This window comes from Neolamprologus brichardi, chromosome 4, assembly GCF_056152115.1.
Source record: "Neolamprologus brichardi isolate AB-2024 chromosome 4, ASM5615211v1, whole genome shotgun sequence".
Classification (NCBI taxonomy): domain Eukaryota; kingdom Metazoa; phylum Chordata; class Actinopteri; order Cichliformes; family Cichlidae; genus Neolamprologus; species Neolamprologus brichardi.
The window spans coordinates 15,281,722-15,300,531 of record NC_142107.1 but is presented as its reverse complement, the minus strand read 5'-3'; the positions used below and the strand labels follow the sequence as shown (position 1 = coordinate 15,300,531).

The following is an 18,810-nucleotide window of genomic DNA, read 5'->3' as shown; positions in this document are numbered from 1 at the left end:
TGCAAGGGCAGCTTTTTCTGTGCCAAAAAGCCAAAGGAAACAGCATTGTGGGGGTCAACGACACAAATGTAGAAACATCTGTTGAGGTCGATTTGCTTTATATTTAGTTTTCTTGTGCAACTTGATAAAACAAGACGCAGTTCCTCATTTTTTGTTTTGCGTTGGTAGGGAAGTATTTTTTCTGTTCTACTTTTTAATTAAAGTTATCTCTATAGTATCTCTACAATGTTGTTGTGGAACTCATCTTCGAGGCAACGCATTCATTTTACATAAGCTCCTTTTAAATAGATGTCACTGAAAGTGCAAAGGCCCACATGGAGTTGCTCCATTTACCTTGCAGCTTTGAATGAGGTACAAATGATTAACATGAAAAATCTTCTGACCATAAAACCTTAAACCTTAAACAACAAACCCTATTCATTGGATTTATATACAGCTCAGGGGAGTCTCCAGAAGAAAACAAAATTGTTGTTTTTTTACATATAAAGTTTAATGCAACAAATCCAACCCCAAGAACAACAGTGGCCACAAGATAAGCAACTATACCAGATGCAGAACTGAAAAAAAAATAAGGAATTGCAATTTTTGAAATTAACATGAACTCTCCAAAAGTTGATTCTGTTCATCTGGACATAGAGTTTTGTGGGAGAAACGTTTTGTCACTCATCCAATGAAGGAACAAAGGGCTGGGAGGTCAGTTCCCAAATCTTAATTATGCAAATTCTCATGACCATTGATCAACAAACACTGACCACTGACTGCATAATTAAGATTAAGGAACTGACCTCCCAGCCCATTGTTCCTTCAGTGGGCTGGTTTCAGTCATTATGTAATGTAATGTTTATAAGAAACCTGCAGTCAGCTGAGACCGAAGAAGTCACTTGGATGAGTGACGAAACGTTTCTCTCACAAAACGCTACGTCCAGATGAACAGAATCAACTTTTGGAGATTTACTTACCTAGATGATTGAGCATGCATCAAGACATTTTAACATGAACTGTTTATACATTATCTGATGTGACCCATCAACAAACTGAACTGTTATTTATATAGCTACTAGTCATGGTGGTATTTGTCAGAGATCTTATTTTCTTTAGAGAATGCCAAAATTAAATAGTTTCTTATGATTATATAATTTCTTTACATTTCGTAATATTTAGGGGAAGATCTGAAGTTTTCCAGATCTCCAAGGACAACCTGCCTCACGAGTAACAGTGTAAGGGGAAAATTGCAAGAATGCATGCTCAGGGGGTGGTTAGTCCACTCGTGCTTAAAAAAATGTAATAAATAAATAAATAAATAAAAATTAAAAAGCATTATTTCATCAGCTTTCTTTAAGCATTTACAGTACACAGTAGTTTGCTTACAACTAACATTGTGAGTGTAAATGTATTTATAAATGCAACCCTTTATCAGATTTAATCTTAGCTTCTTCTGGTCTTCCACACAGAAGACTTTGTTTCAGTCATATGTCCTGACTCATTTTGAGTCACTGGTACATACTGCTGTCAAAACAGTCCCGTTTTCCCTCGTCTGAACTATCTTTGCTGCACATTTGCAAAAGTCCAACAGCCTATTGTCCATTTCATCACCTGGATCTTTGCAGAAATGATGACACAAGAGGATTTGACTTGTTACAGATCAGGGGCGATTTTAGCCCATTTTTGGGGGTGCTTCAGCACCCCCAAAATGAATCAAAGCACCCCCAAAGATTTCTTCCTTTTTTTTTGGACAATATTTGCTGTTTGTGTGACACACTACTAAAAATATAAAAAGCATTCAGTACTTGGTTGAGACGTAAGATTTTAACAACAAAAGTATACATAACCCCTCCCCCCTCCCAAAATGGTTTGTTCCAGCTCTCCCCTACTCTGGCTCTAGCGCTGCGCTCTTGCTGCCAGAGCAATGGTGGCTGAGACGCAGCGGAGCGGAGGTGTAAGTGCCTGGCTTAAAACAGGACATATTAGCTGCATTTAACCTTCAGTTACTCTTTATATAGTTAGGTAGGAGTCAGACCATGTTTCTTTTTAGCTGAAAAACATTACACCAGGTAACCTGCAGTGTTGAAAACGTGTTTTCCCACGATGTTTGCTACCCTATAATCCGTCCTGCTCTGTAGTAAAATCAGCGACATTTGACCATCGTGTTGCTCCCATTGAAATGTATATAACCTATTTAAAATCTAAAACTTAAAATTGTCCGTAGCCTAAAGTTGTTACCACTGTCCTGTTTGAAATGGATACTAACTAGCTAACTGACTGGATGCCCATTAACCTTATAACTCCTGTTGTGTGTACGTGTGTGTGTGTACAGAGAGACAGCTAGGTTCATAATGGATATAAGGAAGTTTTTTCAAAAAAAGGAGCCACATTCAGGTAAAAGTGTAAAATCAAATGGTCCGTAAATCAAGAATAATGTTGGAACAGTGTTTCAATGTTTATATCTTGTATTGGTTGTTCATGTGGTTTGGTTATTTTCCTTTTGGTTGAAAGTACACTGAGAGAGGACTTTTTGTTAGTGATCTTAATAGTATTTTTTTCATATTAATGTAATTTTTCATCTAATTGAATACAATCTATTTGTGTATGATTGTCAGTCCAAAGAGGGAGAGAGGAAAGAGGGGAATGTGAGGAGAAAGTACAAGGTCAGGAAGAACCAGGTAAGAAAACAGACAGGGACAACAGAAACTGTTAAACTGACAAAGAGAAAACCTGATTTTACTCACACAATCTGGAAGTTGTGTTCTCCCTATATTAAAGCTGTTATACAGAATCTGCAAAACAAACTGGGTTGAAACATTTTTGACCCTCTTTAACAACATTGCAACATAACATTATAATTGATTGGGGAGATTAAAATCAATGATATATTTTTATGTAGTTCAGCCACAACTCTACTAAAACCTCAGTCAGTAATAGGTAGGCCAACTTTTGGACCGTCCAGCTGTCTGTATGTCTGCTGCATTACGTACATTACATTTGCACACTATCAGAAAGAGCCAAACAGCCCTGGTGGAGTGAGGAGCTGTAAAGAGAAGCAGATGCTCTATTTATATTCTAAAAATGTTTTAAGCTAGCTTGTTTCAAAATACTGCAGCTTTAAATGTTTTCTAAAAGCACACATACACTTATCAGTGTTTCTCACACTTTTTACAGTGTGTACCACCTGATTAAAAATGTCAAGCTCTCCCAAGTACCACTATGAAAGCATGAAACTCATAAATCTTACAAGACAAAATTATTATTATTATTAAATGAGTAAAATTAGTATCTGCAATAAAGATTTTTTCATACATTGTATACATTCTACCACAGGCAAAGTTGCCTCAATTTGTATAGTTTTTTATTAATATTTTGTAATAATTTATTTGTAATAATTTATTGTTTTGGGAGTATTTTTTATGTATCTGTATTATATTAAACATACACATATATAAGTGAATCTGTCCAAAAAATGCACTCAGTTTACTTTTTACTCACTATGAGCATCACTCATTATTCTCCCCAGTAATTAAGGTTGGGATATGTATTTTATTTTATTCCAATCCATTCTTCTTTTGCAGCATTTAAATAACCTTGATCAGATTTGATGGTTTTGTTACAGACTTTTCAAAAAAGTGTTTTGCTTTTCTTTCACAAATGTGGGATTAAATTGTGTTAAAATGTACAAAACAGTGATGTCATGTTTTGTGACGAGGACCCAGGCACAGAGAGACTTGATGAATTTAAGAATCTTATGATTTAATAAAGAAATTTGCAGACTTGCACAGAGATGGTAAAATTATGATGAGTGATAACGGAGATGAAGACAACAGACAATGAGGACAGGGAGAAACAGGGGTTTAAATGCACCAAGGAGACAGTTATAGAGATCTTGGGACAACTGGAGACATTTAAGGATGCAGGGACTGACAGAGACAGGGAAGAAGTCTCATTGTGACAAGTAAAGTTTATCTTGCCTGGCTGGGCAGCTCTCTGGGTGCTCAGCACCCCCAAAGCTCTGATCCTAGAATCGCCCCTGTTACAGATGTTATCACATCAGACTGTAGCATCCTGTTCATTTATTCATTCATTTATTTGGTTGACAACATGTTTTGATGCTGCATTTTTAGATGTATTGTGTTTTCCCAAAATTTTTACATAGTTTTAATGTAATTTAGTATAACCTGTTCTTTATGCAAAAATAAAGGTAGTTCACCGTTTCATCTCACTTGGGACACTTAGTTTCTCCCTCAAGGCCTCTGTAGCTCCATCATTATCTCTTAATCTCCAAGTCTTCCATTATGTTAAGGATCAGAGAAGCTATAAATGTTGTAACAGAGGAACACAAACAATTTCATGGTTTTTACAACTTAAATATGTCCGTGTATATTTTAAATCCAGAGTTATGAACAGTGTGATCAAAAATCAAACCACTCTTGAAAGTTAAATGGGAGGTGTCCCCTAAAACGTGTCAGTATATTACAACCACCCATATTGTCCATGCATCTATTCTCGTCCGCTTATCGTTATCAGGGTCGCCTATCCCATCTGCCATAGAGCAAAAGCCAGGGTACACGCTGAACAGATCGCCAGTCTGTCGCAAGGCTGACACAGAGAGACAGGCAACCATTTGCACTCACATTAACATTCGCCTAACTCAGATGGTAGAGTGAAACTCATCACATGCTTTAAGTCCCTTACTCCCTGTATTATTTTTTTAGGAAAGCTTGTGAGCACTTCCTGTCCATTAGACATAACCCCTCCTAGAGTTGTGGTGAGGTTTGGAGACTCCTTATTAGCAAACTGCACCTCATCATCTGACCAGACTGAAGGAATGGGATGGGAGTCTCCATATGGAGGAGTGGACCTTACCCTGGGGGTCACTTCTCTTCTGTTTAAAATGGACTCTGTGCCAGTGTGGGAGATAGAAGCAATGTGTTATGTGAATTCCCGTGATGGTGATCAGTGTACAAAAGTGTTACCGGTCACTGTTTATAGTAAGTAGCCTTAACTTTATCTGAGCATGCGATTTTTAGTATTCACTGAATAACATGAAAATAACACGAGTTAATTTTATCCCTTTTTGTTACAGAAATGCTAGACAGTGTGTCTCTGAAGAATTTACGTACAGTGGAAGAAGGCCAACAGTTTGCCATACAGTGTGACATTGTTAATGTTGCACCAGCAAGAAATCTTTCAGTAGTTTGGCTCAAAGGAAATAAGATCTTGTCTCCTCAGACATTTGACGAGTCCAGTGTTGTAGAAAATTTAACAATAACCTGCAACACACCCAGTGAGCTTGCTTTGAAGTGGGTTTAATAAACACATTGCAATGTGGAGAGAGCATCCCAGTGAAACACCAGGACCATCTCTGAATTTGGCCACCGCCCTTACATCTTATATACAGAGACACAGACAAAGAACATTCCACAAACTCTTACATGTTGGCCCCTCTCACGGGGGGGCTATACATTCTCCCTCACAGAGAATTATGACCTTGTTTTCTGCTTGGCCATCACCTAAGGATTTACATCCCTGATAAGCAGGAGTCCCACTATCTGTTTAACATCTCCCATTACAATGGCCTCACTGTGTTAACATTCCATAAGCATTCGAACTAGTGATTAAATATGTGATTAATACATGAAAAAAGAAATCTGCCACTACACCAGTCCATCCAGTCAATAAGTCATCTGTCCTCACTCTGACTGCTCATAGAGATGATGATGGAGCTGAGATCTGGTGTGAAGCAAAGCTGAACCTGTGGCCAGAGGAACAAGGTCCTCCTCCAGTGCGCTCAGAGGCGCATAATGTGAATGTGCTCTGTGAGTTTTAAATATGATCATAATTTAACCATTACAAGTTTTTGTACTCTATTTTCACATTTTTTCTTTGTGTGCATTTTGATTCACATGTCCTCAGACCCACCAACCTTCACCAATGCTTCAAACGGGACCCTTGAACTTCCAGCTGGTGAAAAAGTCATCTTAAATTGCAATGCTACAGGAAACCCTGTGCCATCATATGTCTGGCAGTTTTTGCAAGCAGCACAAGAGACGTACAAGAATCAAAATGTGAATCATCCCATTTTGACCCAATCATCTCAGTTTCCAGGGGTCTATACCTGCACCGCCCCAAACAGTCAGGGCACAGTTACGAAATACTTTACTGTTAGTGAAGCTCCACGTAAGTTCTCTGCAGTTAATTCATTATATTCCTTATCTTTATATACTTACGTCTTATTATGTCTTATAGTCTTGTGCACTGTGATTCTCTGTACACCCCCTGGGAACACTGCTGGGAGCTTAATTTGTTTGTTTGTTAAAATCTTTATTTTGGGATATGTTATTTATTTTCTGAAACAAAATTTCCCATCTCTCACAGGAGATCAAACAATCATCACAGCAACAGTCAGACTACTTGCTTGTCTAGTTTTTATGACACAGAGAGGGGCATTTTCTTGCAAGAAAGGCGACTGTCTCCAAGGACAACCTACCTGATCAGTACCAGTATAAAACAAATTTGAATGGTTGCATGCTCAGCTATCAACTTTCTTTGTAGCTCCATTCATCCAGATTGCTGTCCTAAACAACAACATTTTCAATTAGTTTTTTGTATCTAAAAATTGTTTTCATTTGTTTTAATTTCCATATTGATTAACATGGCATTCGAATGCTCCGTAATTACTGCAACAAATGTACTACGACATATCAGTTGATTGCATTTGTCTAACGTATCAATAAAATGTTCTTGAAAAAGCAACTATTGTAAGTGTTTGTCATTAAGAACACTGAATGTAAAAAAGGAAGGTTGAGAGAGAATTTAAAGATATTTAATCAGATATTAAAAAAACAAGTCTGTTACAGTGTCCTGCTTAAAATAAATGCATGTACTGTGAGACCACCGAGAGTAGTAAACAGAAATTATGTCTGTTAAAAAGACACTAAGCATGGGCAGAAAAGATTATCTTAAATCTAGGGATGTGTGGTATATTGGTTTTGCCATCTTATATTACAGGAAGTTGTCAAATACTTCTATACAAATAAAACGCCTTCTGTGGCTTTAATAACATAATAATATCGACCAGTAGTAATGCTGAAGAGCTTATGAAGAAGTGAGTGACCTGAGCACCCTGCTACTGTCTTCAAAAAACATTTAAGATTCTCCAATTCATGATCAATCTGCTATTCATAAAGGAAATGGAATGGGAAAAGTTAAAAACCCACTCATGAAAACACAGATTTTAGTTTTAGGTCCCATGAAATTCTAATCTAGAAATCTTCACACTCACAATCTTGTATGAATGCCCATTTGCTGTGAAACACATCAGAGTCCTTTTTTGATCTTTACTGATATTCTGCATTTATTTTCACCAGGCCTGTGTGTGTGTGGTTGTGTGACTGTTGGTTACTCCCTCTCAGAATGGAGTGACCACCTAAACTCCAGCTGATGCTTCTATTACACTCACACACACTAACTTGTCTTGTCATTCACTGCCATGTTGTTGCTGTATGCCAGCCATTTCCAAGAGTCAAGAGTGCTGCATCACTAAAACCAGAAAAACCTCAATCTAATCAAAATACAACATAAAGTGATGCATTTCCTTTAAAAATGTATTCAAAAAACATAAATCTCACAGGCTGCTGGCTACAAATTTCTGCCAGACAGATGGAATGGGATGGGAGTGTTCATATGGAGGAGTGGACCTTACCTACAATGTTTCTTCTCTTCCCCTTAAAACTGACTTTGTGCCAGTGTACAAAGAAGCAATGTTACATTAATATTATTAATGCAAGCAGTAAATGTAGGTCAGAGTACTGACTAATATCACAAACTAAACCACTCCTACTACCAGTTTTGATTCATTTTTGTATATAAATATATGTCACTGTTCATCAGAATGAATTTGTATCACTTCGGCCACATTCGACACATTTTTGTGTGCCCCAACTTTACAGGGTGTTTCAGTCTTTTATCCCAAGCTAATCTGCTATTTTTTTACCTTCCTTGGTTATGTTTAGGGATTAGAGATCTGATCTAGATAATCATATTAAATTTGGGACATATCGTCAGCAGTGGACCTTGGATTCATCGGGTGAGCTGGAAGGGGGGCGCCTGATCTGGCATCCCACACCTCCCTGTCGGATCGGGCTGTACGCTCTACCTCCCCACTGTCTTCCAGAAAAGGGAAGAAGAGCAGGAACATTTTTCCTTTTCTTTTTTCTCTTCCATTCCTCCTTTAGGTTTCACTACCATGAGGTTAACTGCACGGCCCCCAGGAGGCCCTGAGACAGCTGAATCAGTCAAACAGCAAAGTTTCTAGTGTTAGGTTTTCTACCCCTTTGATGCCCTCTCCTGAGGCAGGCCCACCATGGGTTGACCAATCCTGGGCATGTGTCTCATGGTTAGCTGACCGCTTTAGCTGCTCAAGTGATGTCAGACCTCTTTAGGCACAGCCAAAGACGGCTGACATCACTCTTTAGCCACAGCCAAAGACGGCTAACATCACTCTTTAGCCACAGCCAGTGACTGGTCCTCTCAGGAGCTAATTCTCTATGCTAATTCTCAATTCTGCCGTTGGGCCTGTCTTCTGATTCCAATCTCTCTAAGCAGTTTTGCTATTGTACTGGCAACCAATCCTCTGCACCCCACTTCTACCGGGTGCACCTTGATCTTCCAGCCTCTGTCCTCTGCCTCAGCTGGCAAGTTGGCATACCGCAGCTTCTTACGCTCAAAGGCTTCCTCCATTGCATCCTCCCACGGCACTGTCAGCTCAATGATGTAAACTAGTTTTTAGGAGTTAGACCAAAGGGCAAGGTCTGGTCGCAGAGTAGTTGTTACAATTTCTGTGAGGAAAAAAATGGCCTCTGAACCAAGTCCACTTGCATCTGCCAATCCCTGGCAACCTTCAGCGGGCTTAGGTCCGGGGTTGAAGGGCTAGTCCTTGGCTTGTCCCCCTCCCGGACAAATGCTGATGAGTACTGATGCTCCTCTTGGTTCGTGAAAGGTTGAGCGTTGATGGATTTCCTCTTGAACTCAACTTTCTTGGCTAGACACGTGAGGACCTGAGTCCTCTTTGAGTTCACTTTTATCACTCCATTTTGTTTTGTGTGTGAATACTCAGTACTTTAACCTTTTCAAGAACATCTTCTTTCAGTCTTTTGAAAACGAAAGCAGAACATGACAAACTCATTTTACTTGAGTTTGCAGTTGAAATATTATATCTCTACAAACCACATCGGACTTTTCTCTTGTCTTTAGGAGCCTCTGTGGTTTTATTTGTCAAACTAACAGAAAGATGCCTTTATTGAATGTTCACACTGCATGTAGTTTCTTAGTATGTTTGCTTGTGGAAACAATAGAGTGAGTAAACGCCCATTTCAATGTTCACTTCATGTATACCATGCTGCAGCTCTTTGTATAGGGGCAGTGTTTTCTGTGACTCAGAGCCAAAGGAAACAGCTTTGGGGTCAGCTACACAAATTTTACAACATCTGTTGAGCTCAATCTGCTTTATATTTAATTTTCTTGTGAAACTTGGTAAAAACATGATGCAGTTCTTCATCTTTTGTTTTGCAGTGATAGGTATGTAGCCGCTAAACTGGTGGACCTAAATCTTAACCACCACGTCCGTATATATATATACACAAGCGGAAAGGGAGTGAGTGGGTCAGCGCTCGGAGAACAGAAGCTAAGCCAGCTTTAAACACACCATTTATTTTTAGGGTAAAACACAGTCAGAACCCCCAAATACAGGCTAAAATCCCTGCTACACAATAAAAAATAATGTTCGCAACCCGCTAAAAGCCCTGCCGGCAGGAATAACTATACACTAAAAACCAAAACTAAATGAATGTTTTTTTTGTATGATAAAAACTTCCCCCCAGAGTCCTATATTCCCTCTTGTCCAGCCACACACATGCGGCAAATGTTCCTTAGCTGGAGAAGAGACAGGAGAGGAACTCCTCTTCCGGGATGGTAAAACTCGCCAGCAGCAGACCAGGGAGGAGGCTCCTATCTCCGCCTGACGGTACGCGGCCGTGTAGTCCAGCCACTCTCCGCACCTGCACACGGCTTCCCTCGCACCCCGCCCTGAAACAACAGACACGGGCCAGCAACGTTGTCGGCGCAGCCGCTGTTATCCTCCCCCGGCAAAGCTACGCCTAGCGCCCAACAGTGGGAAAGCGATACTCACAAATGCAGGCAGAGGCGTCCCCCTGCCCTACTGTGGATTTCACGCGTTGCCTCCCACTGTTGCTATTTCGTTCGTCTGGACTGGATCGCCGGGTTATGCTGGCCGATCGTCGGATATCTCGTGACGTCCCACAGGCAGGCCGGTCTTTCTTCACAGGTGCTGGACTGCACACGTTTTGTTTCCTGCTCCTCGCTTCTCGTGTGTCTCTCCTCTGCCGTCTTTGTGCTCACTATCCCCCTTAAGTCCGTTTGGCGGCTGATAGGCCATCTCGGGGAACGCCCCAACCTCACAGGTGCCTACAATTGTCCGCTTAATACACAGTGGAAAAAAATACTATACAACACCAAACACACACTATAAATATGGGGATAAAATCATGCAATAGAAATATCAATAAAAACATGCAATATCACTATTACAATAAAAACATGCAAATAAAATCAACACTAAACAAAATATAAAAAACACAATTTTCCACTGTGTGACAGGTAAGTATTTTTTCTCTTGAGCTTTTTACTTAAAGTTATCTCTATAGTATCTCTACAATGTTGTTGTGGAACTCCTCTTCCAAAGAGCGCATTCATTTTACATAAGCTCCTTTTAAATAGATTCCTAACACTGAAAGTGCAAAGGCCCACATGGAGTTGCTCCATTAACCTTGCAGCTTTGAATGAGGTACAAATGATTAACATGAAAAATCTTCTGACCATAAAACCTTTCTATTTTTGAACAACGAAGCCTATTCATTGGATTTATATAAAGCGCAGGGAGTCTCAATAAGAAAACAAAGTTGGTTTTTTTACATATGAAGTTTAATGCAAGAAATTCAACCCCAAGATAAGCAACTGTACTGGATGCAGAACTGGAATTATAGATTATATGATTTCTTTACGATTCGTAATATTCAGGGGAAGATCTGAATTTTTCCATATCTCCAAGGACAACCTGCCTTACGAGTACCAGTCTAAGGGGAAATTTGCATGAATGCATGCTCAGTGGGTGGTTAGTCCAGTCATGCTTCAAAACTGAAAAAAAAGAAAGAAAAAAGCATTATTTCATCAGCTTTCTTTAAGCATTTACAGTACGGTAGTTGTTTAGGACTAACATTGCGAGTGTAAATGTATTTATAAATGCAACCCTTAATCAGATTTAATCTTAGCTTCTTCCCGTCTTCTACACAGAAGACTTTGTTTCAGTCATATGTCCTCACTCATTTTGCGTCACTGGTACATACTGCTGTCAAAACAGTCCCGTTTTCCCTCGTCTGAACTATCTTTGCAAAGGTCCAACAGCCTTTTGTCCATTTCATCACCTGGATCTTTGCAGAAGTGATTGCGAAAGAGGTTTCGACATGTTAAAGATGTTATCACATCAGACTGTAGCATCCTGTTTATTTGTTCATTCATTTGTTTGGTCGGCAACATGTTTTGATGCTGCGTTCTAAATATGTCATGTTTAATATTGACGCTGTGTGAAGTGAGGAGGGTTTATTGTAACACAGGGTTATTCGACTGAGCGTCTAACGGTCTTACAGGACGCACATGAAATGGAAATAACGGAATCCACGCCCCCCGACTCGCAGTTCAAACACTTTCTTATTCTTAGTATGGTTTCACTCATGTGTTTAGATGGTCGAGCGCATTTATTTCGCAAAATCACAGCAAATGCAAGACATTTTTATTGCGTGTAATATAACGTATGAACTACAACCTTCTGTGCAATACTTAGAATTTTGCTTGTGCAAACCAGACAGTGAGGCAACTGTTAACTTCTTCTAAACAATTCTGAATTTCCCTCCACGGGCGTAGTCTTTCTGTGCCTGACGAAAGAAAACGAAAGGAAGCAGCGCACAAGTGTACGCACATTTTTAAAAAGCTGTTCAGGTGGATCTGCTTTAGTTTTAGTTTCCTTCTGTGGGTTTTTCACACTTGGTGAAAGCACTATGTTTTTCTTTATCTTTATTGCGTGGATAGGTAAGTGTACTTTTTCTGTTGCGCTCTTTGTTAAAGTTACCATATAAGTTTCAGAACTGAACCCATTTTTCGGATGTAGCGCGTTGTTTGTTTTAAATCAACTCCGTTTTCAGGGTCTGAGCACTCAAAGTGCAAAGGTCCCGTTAGAATTGCTCCGTTTATTATGATTTTTCCCATTTATGCATGACGAGTCGCACTTTGGGAGCCACAAACACGCTTTTAAATGTACATTGCGCAGACGTGTCAGCAGCTGTGAGCATTATACCCCGTTTTCGAAAAGTAGTCTACCTCCTATTTCCTTTTCCTAAACACTTAAAGGTGGTAATTCACATTGACTTAAGAAAGAAAAAAATTGTGGGCTGAGAATCCTGACCACCTCACAGTCGTCTCCAAAAGCCGAATTTATGTGCACGTGTCAGTCTGATTTCCGTTAGGACTACGATGGAGACGGCGACACTACACACATGGATGGACAGAAAATATAATGCATACATATATTATCTATATATTCATTAAAAAAAATTATCAATATTAAAGGTTTTTCTTTTTTAATCAGGTTGGCACAGTTTATATTTGATTAGCAGCATGTGACAATTAAAAGTCACACTTTAGGTATTTGGAGTGACTCGTGGTCAAAGTATCCAGTCATTTTACTTGAGTCCACTTATTTCCTCACCACCTTAATTGCACCTTTCTCTGTCTCGCTCCTGCTAGTTACTAGGTGTTGCTGGTACTACTGTTCGCGGTGCAGCTAACATATCGGTTAATCTGACACATTCACCTGCATCTATTATTAGTTTCTTTTTTTTTTTTTTATCTCTCTCAGCTTTTCAGCTCCACCTTTTGACCACTGTTTCCACACCAAACTCTACACGGTGCGCAAGCGCAAAGCAAAACTAAGGAAGGGCCAGGTTGGGTTAAGAGATTTAATTCGGCAATACAGTTGACCCAGTGCGTCGACCAAACGGGAAAATGCCCGGTATGCCAGTCCAGCCCTACAAGACGCTGTGCACTCAAAGACTTCTCAACTCAGACAGTTCTGTATAGCTGGAATTGACTCTTGTGACAGCAGGTGTACTAACAAAGCTATCAGAAATACACAGTGTCTGTTAAATTCTAACTTAAAGGGATGATGATCAAGGAACTGACCTCCCAGCCCATTGTTCCTTCACTGGTTCTAGTTTCAGTCATTATGCAATGTACTGTTTATAAGATTGGGGAAACCTGCAGTCAGCTGAGACTGAAGAAGTAACTTGGATGAGTGACGAAACGTTTCTCCCACTAAAAACGCTACATCCAGATGAACAGAATCAACTTTTGGAGATTTACTTACCTGGATGATTAAGCATGCATCAAGACGTTAGTTAATGGGAATTATATTCTGACATAATTTTCAATAGAGGATGTTACGGTGATACAGAGTTGTGGTCAGACGTTTCACTCGTATGGTGAGTGACACATCTGAATAACTTGTATTTATATACAATTGTTTGAATTGATTATCTTGGAATGGGGAGTTGTTTGAAAATGTCTCATTAAGCTTTTAGAGTGGCCTTTCCAAAGCCCAAACATCATCTAGTGTGAACCCACAACAACCTGAAACAAGATGTATAGCTACTAGTCATGTTAGTATTTGTCAAAGATATTCTATAGAGACTGGCCACATTTTATTTTTTAGCAATGTCATGAGAGTTTTTTAAAGCCTCATATAATTAAGGGGGAGATCGGAAAGGTGACTGTTGTTTTGATTAAAATAAAAATGAATCGAAACTGAATTAGATGAACCTCACCCAATTTAGTTTGCAAGTAGGAGATCTCAAACCCAAACAAATATTGAAGAGCCTCCTATACCGATCCTTGATAATGTTATTTATATCATTTAGTGTGGCTTTATTCATCACTTTGGACATTTAGTATCCTCCTCAAGGCTTTTGCAACAGTAAATCTTGCTGCTCCAGGTCTGTTAGCCACGGTTCGCAGTAAAACATTACCAACTTATGCATATTTGATCGTTTGTTTTTTTAAGATTCTGTTTGAGTATATGCCTACGTTAAGCTTTCCTGTATCATTCTAGGAAAGCCTGTGAACGCTGCCTGTCCATTAGAACTTAGCCCTCCTAGAGTTGTGGTGAGGTTTGGAGACTCCTTATCAGCAAACTGCACCTCATCATCTGACCAGACTGAAGGAATGGGATGGGAGTCTCCATATGGAGGAGTGGACCTTACAGATGGTGTCACTTTTCTTCCCTTTAAAATTGACTCTGTGCCAGTGTGGGAGATAGTGCCAATGTGTTATGTGAATTCCCGTGATGGTGATCAGTGTACAAAAGTGTTACCGGTCACTGTTTATAGTAAGTAGCCTTAACTTTATCTGAGCACGCAATTTTTAGTATTCACTGAATAACATGAAAATAACATGAGGTAATTTTATCCCTTTTTGTTACAGAAATGCCAGACAGTGTGTCTCTGAAGAATTTACGTACAGTGAAAGAAGGCCAACAGTTTGCCATACAGTGTGACATTGTTAATGTTGCACCAGCAAGAAGTCTTTCAGTAGTTTGGCACAAAGGAAATAAGATCTTAAATTCTGAGACGTTTGATGAGTCCAGTCCATCTCCAGTCAATAAGTCATCTGTCCTCACTCTGACTGCTCATAGAGATGATGATGGAGCTGAGATCTGGTGTGAAGCAAAGCTGAACCTGTGGCCAGAGGAACAAGGTCCTCCTCCAGTGCGTTCAGAGGAGCATACTCTGACTGTACTCTGTGAGTTTTTAACATGATCTTAATATAATAAACACAATATTCCTTATTGTATTTTCATTTTTTAGAAGTGTATCAATTTATGTATAATTTCACATTTCCTCAGACCCACCAACCTTTATCAGAGCTTCAGATGAGACTCTGGACTTTCCAGCTGGTAAAAGTATGACTTTAAATTGCAATGCTACAGGAAACCCTTTGCCATCATACCGCTGGCAATTCCCACAAGCAGCACAAGAGCCGTACAAGAATCAAAATGAGAATTATCCAGTTTTGACTCGAACATTTAAGTTTCCAGGAATCTATACCTGCACCGCCTCAAACACACAGGGCACTGTAACCAAACACTTCACAGTCAGCGAATCTCCATGTAAGCCCTTATCAGTTAACTCGTTACATTTCTTACATTTTTATACTTTTTTTTAAATTTTGTGTGCTGCGTTTCAAACTCACACAAAGTGACTGCTTAAGTTTTTGAAAAGATGAATTTAAGATTTACTGTATTTTCATTGCTTCAAACTTTTTTCTCTCTGTATTTTGATTTCACACATCCTCAGACCCACCAGCCTTCATCGATCCTTCAAGTGAGACTCTTCAACTTTCAGCTGGTGAAAAAATGACTTTAAGTTGCAATGCTACAGGAAACCCTTTGCCATCATACCGCTGGCAGTTCCCACAAGCAGCACAAGAGACGTACAAGAATCAAAATGAGAATTATCCAGTTTTGACTCGAACATTTAAGTTTCCAGGAATCTATACCTGCACTGCCTCAAACACACAGGGCACTGTAACCAAACACTTCACAGTCAGCGAATCTCCATGTAAGCCCTTATCAGTTAACTTGTTACATTTTTATACTTTGTTTTAAATTTTGTGTGCTGCATTTCAAACTCACACAAAGTGACTGTGCTTAAGTTTTTCAAAAGATGAATTTAACTGTCACAAGATTTACTGTATTTTCATTGCTTCAAACTTTTTTCTTTCTGTATTTTGATTTCACACATCCTCAGACCCACCAGCCTTCATCGATCCTTCAAGTGAGACTCTTGAACTTTCAGCTGGTGAAAAAATGACTTTAAGTTGCAATGCTACAGGAAACCCTTTGCCATCATACCGCTGGCAGTTCCCACAAGCAGCACAAGAGACGTACAAGAATCAAAATGAGAATTATCCAGTTTTGACTCGAACATTTAAGTTTCCAGGAATCTATACCTGCACCGCCTCAAACACACAGGGCACTGTGACCAAACACTTCACAGTCAGCGAATCTCCATGTAAGCCCTTATCAGTTAACTCGTTACATTTCTTACATTTTTATACTTTTTTTTAAATTTTGTGTGCTGCATTTCAAACACACACAAAGTGACTGTGCTTAAGTTTTCCAAAAGATGAATTTAACTGTCACAAGATTTACTGTATTTTCATTGCTTCAAACTTTTTTCTCTCTGTATTTTGATTTCACACATCCTCAGACCCACCAGCCTTCATCGATCCTTCAAGTGAGACTCTTCAACTTTCAGCTGGTGAAAAAATGACTTTAAATTGCAATGCTACAGGAAACCCTTTGCCATCATACCGCTGGCAATTCCCACAAGCAGCACAAGAGACGTACAAGAATCAAAATGAGAATTATCCAGTTTTGACTCGAACATTTAAGTTTCCAGGAATCTATACCTGCACCGCCTCAAACACACAGGGCACTGTAACCAAACACTTCACAGTCAGCGAATCTCCATGTAAGCCCTTATCAGTTAACTCGTTACATTTCTTACATTTTTATACTTTTTTAAAAATTTTGTGTGCTGCGTTTCAAACACACACAAAGTGACTGTGCTTAAGTTTTCCAAAAGATGAATTTAACTGTCACAAGATTTACTGTATTTTCATTGCTTCAAACTTTTTTCTCTCTGTATTTTGATTTCACACGTCCTCAGACCCACCAGCCTTCATCGATCCTTTAAGTGAGACTCTTGAACTTTCAGCTGGTGAAAAAATGACTTTAAGTTGCAATGCTACAGGAAACCCTTTGCCATCATACCGCTGGCAATTCCCACAAGCAGCACAAGAGACGTACAAGAATCAAGATGTGAATCGTCCTATTGTGACTCGACCATTTGAGTTTCCAGGGGTATATACCTGCACCGCCTCAAACACACAGGGCACTGTAACCAAACACTTCACAGTCAGCGAATCTCCATGTAAGCCCTTATCAGTTAACTCGTTACATTTCTTACATTTTTATACTTTGTTTTAAATTTTGTGTGCTGCGTTTCAAACTCACACAAAGTGACTGCTTAAGTTTTTGAAAAGATGAATTTAAGATTTACTGTATTTTCATTGCTTCAAACTTTTTTCTCTCTGTATTTTGATTTCACACGTCCTCAGACCCACCAGCCTTCATCGATCCTTTAAGTGAGACTCTTGAACTTTCAGCTGGTGAAAAAATGACTTTAAGTTGCAATGCTACAGGAAACCCTTTGCCATCATACCGCTGGCAATTCCCACAAGCAGCACAAGAGACGTACAAGAATCAAGATGTGAATCGTCCTATTGTGACTCGACCATTTGAGTTTCCAGGGGTATATACCTGCACCGCCTCAAACACACAGGGCACTGTAACCAAACACTTCACAGTCAGCGAATCTCCATGTAAGCCCTTATCAGTTAACTCGTTACATTTCTTACATTTTTATACTTTGTTTTAAATTTTGTGTGCTGCGTTTCAAACTCACACAAAGTGACTGCTTAAGTTTTTGAAAAGATGAATTTAAGATTTACTGTATTTTCATTGCTTCAAACTTTTTTCTCTCTGTATTTTGATTTCACACGTCCTCAGACCCACCAGCCTTCATCGATCCTTTAAGTGAGACTCTTGAACTTTCAGCTGGTGAAAAAATGACTTTAAGTTGCAATGCTACAGGAAACCCTTTGCCATCATACCGCTGGCAGTTCCCACAAGCAGCACAAGAGACGTACAAGAATCAAGATGTGAATCGTCCTATTGTGACTCGACCATTTGAGTCTCCAGGAATCTATACCTGCACCGCCTCAAACACACAGGGCACTGTGACCAAATACTTCACAGTCAACAAACCTCCAGGTAAGTTCTCATCAGTTAATTCACTACATTTCCCATCTTGTTATATTTTATCATCTATGAACTTTTTAAATTCTTTTTTAGGTATTGGTTCCGGGGTCATTGCTGGGATCACTGTACTCGCTGTACTTGCTGTTATCTTTTTTGGGGCATTGATTTGTTACAAATATAAAAGCTGAGAGAGAATGTAGTTTTAAAGTCAAAAAATTTGCTGTGCCAGGTTAAAATCCTCAAAGTTTCTCAGCTACATTCTTAAATTTATTAAAAACATGAGGACTAGTAACATTCAAATAGCATGTTTCATTTTAGCAATTTGTATACTTTTTGATTTAGTTTTTATAGAAACATGATTGTACTTATCAATTGTGATGTCTGTATTGTTTTCTTTCAACATTTTAGTGTTTTGCTTTTTTGACACCATTATAATTAGTCAATAAAAATGTTCTTTTTAAATACAGGCTTCATTTGTCGAGATCACAGAGATTCACTGTGTAGTATTAGTACTGTGCATTATCAGTATTACTATGTCCTCACTAATGCACACTAGTTTTCAGGTATGATCTCCTGAAAACAAGATTAGTAATTTTTTGCAGCATTGCTCACTTGCCACATGTTGTCTTTTCTCAATTTATTTTGGATCTGAAATCCAGTTTTATAAGTGCACACATTAAATTAAAAATAAAGTTGATAATAAGTGTCATGGTGGTCATTATCTGTCTAATTGTTTAGGTCTTGTAAAGCCAGCTAACACTTTTGCCAATTATGATTTTGTGATGAGCTTCTTTCCTCTTTTCTGTTTACGT

The 18,810-nt window shown here is 39.0% G+C and overlaps 2 protein-coding genes across 2 annotated transcripts; both read left to right on the top strand.

Annotated features, from left to right (window-relative positions):
- The first annotated feature begins 1,237 nt into the window (after positions 1 to 1,237).
- Positions 1,238 to 8,305, top strand: LOC148102985 (vascular cell adhesion protein 1-like). Its single transcript, XM_087840426.1, has 7 exons — positions 1,238 to 1,255; positions 3,916 to 3,967; positions 4,704 to 4,979; positions 5,075 to 5,236; positions 5,655 to 5,807; positions 5,905 to 6,168; positions 8,226 to 8,305. Exons 1-7 carry the CDS (start codon positions 1,238 to 1,240, stop codon positions 8,303 to 8,305), a joined length of 1,005 nt encoding a protein of 334 aa, XP_087696552.1.
- A 3,563-nt stretch (positions 8,306 to 11,868) lies between these two features.
- LOC102782848 (immunoglobulin superfamily member 10-like) lies at positions 11,869 to 18,699 on the top strand. The gene is made up of 11 exons (XM_087840347.1): positions 11,869 to 12,150; positions 14,225 to 14,500; positions 14,596 to 14,913; positions 15,017 to 15,280; positions 15,468 to 15,731; positions 15,921 to 16,184; positions 16,383 to 16,646; positions 16,845 to 17,108; positions 17,296 to 17,559; positions 17,747 to 18,010; positions 18,092 to 18,699. The coding sequence occupies exons 1-11, from the start codon at positions 12,120 to 12,122 to the stop codon at positions 18,184 to 18,186; spliced, it is 2,568 nt and encodes an 855-aa protein (XP_087696473.1). The 5' UTR covers positions 11,869 to 12,119; the 3' UTR covers positions 18,187 to 18,699.
- Positions 18,700 to 18,810: the final 111 nt, after the last annotated feature.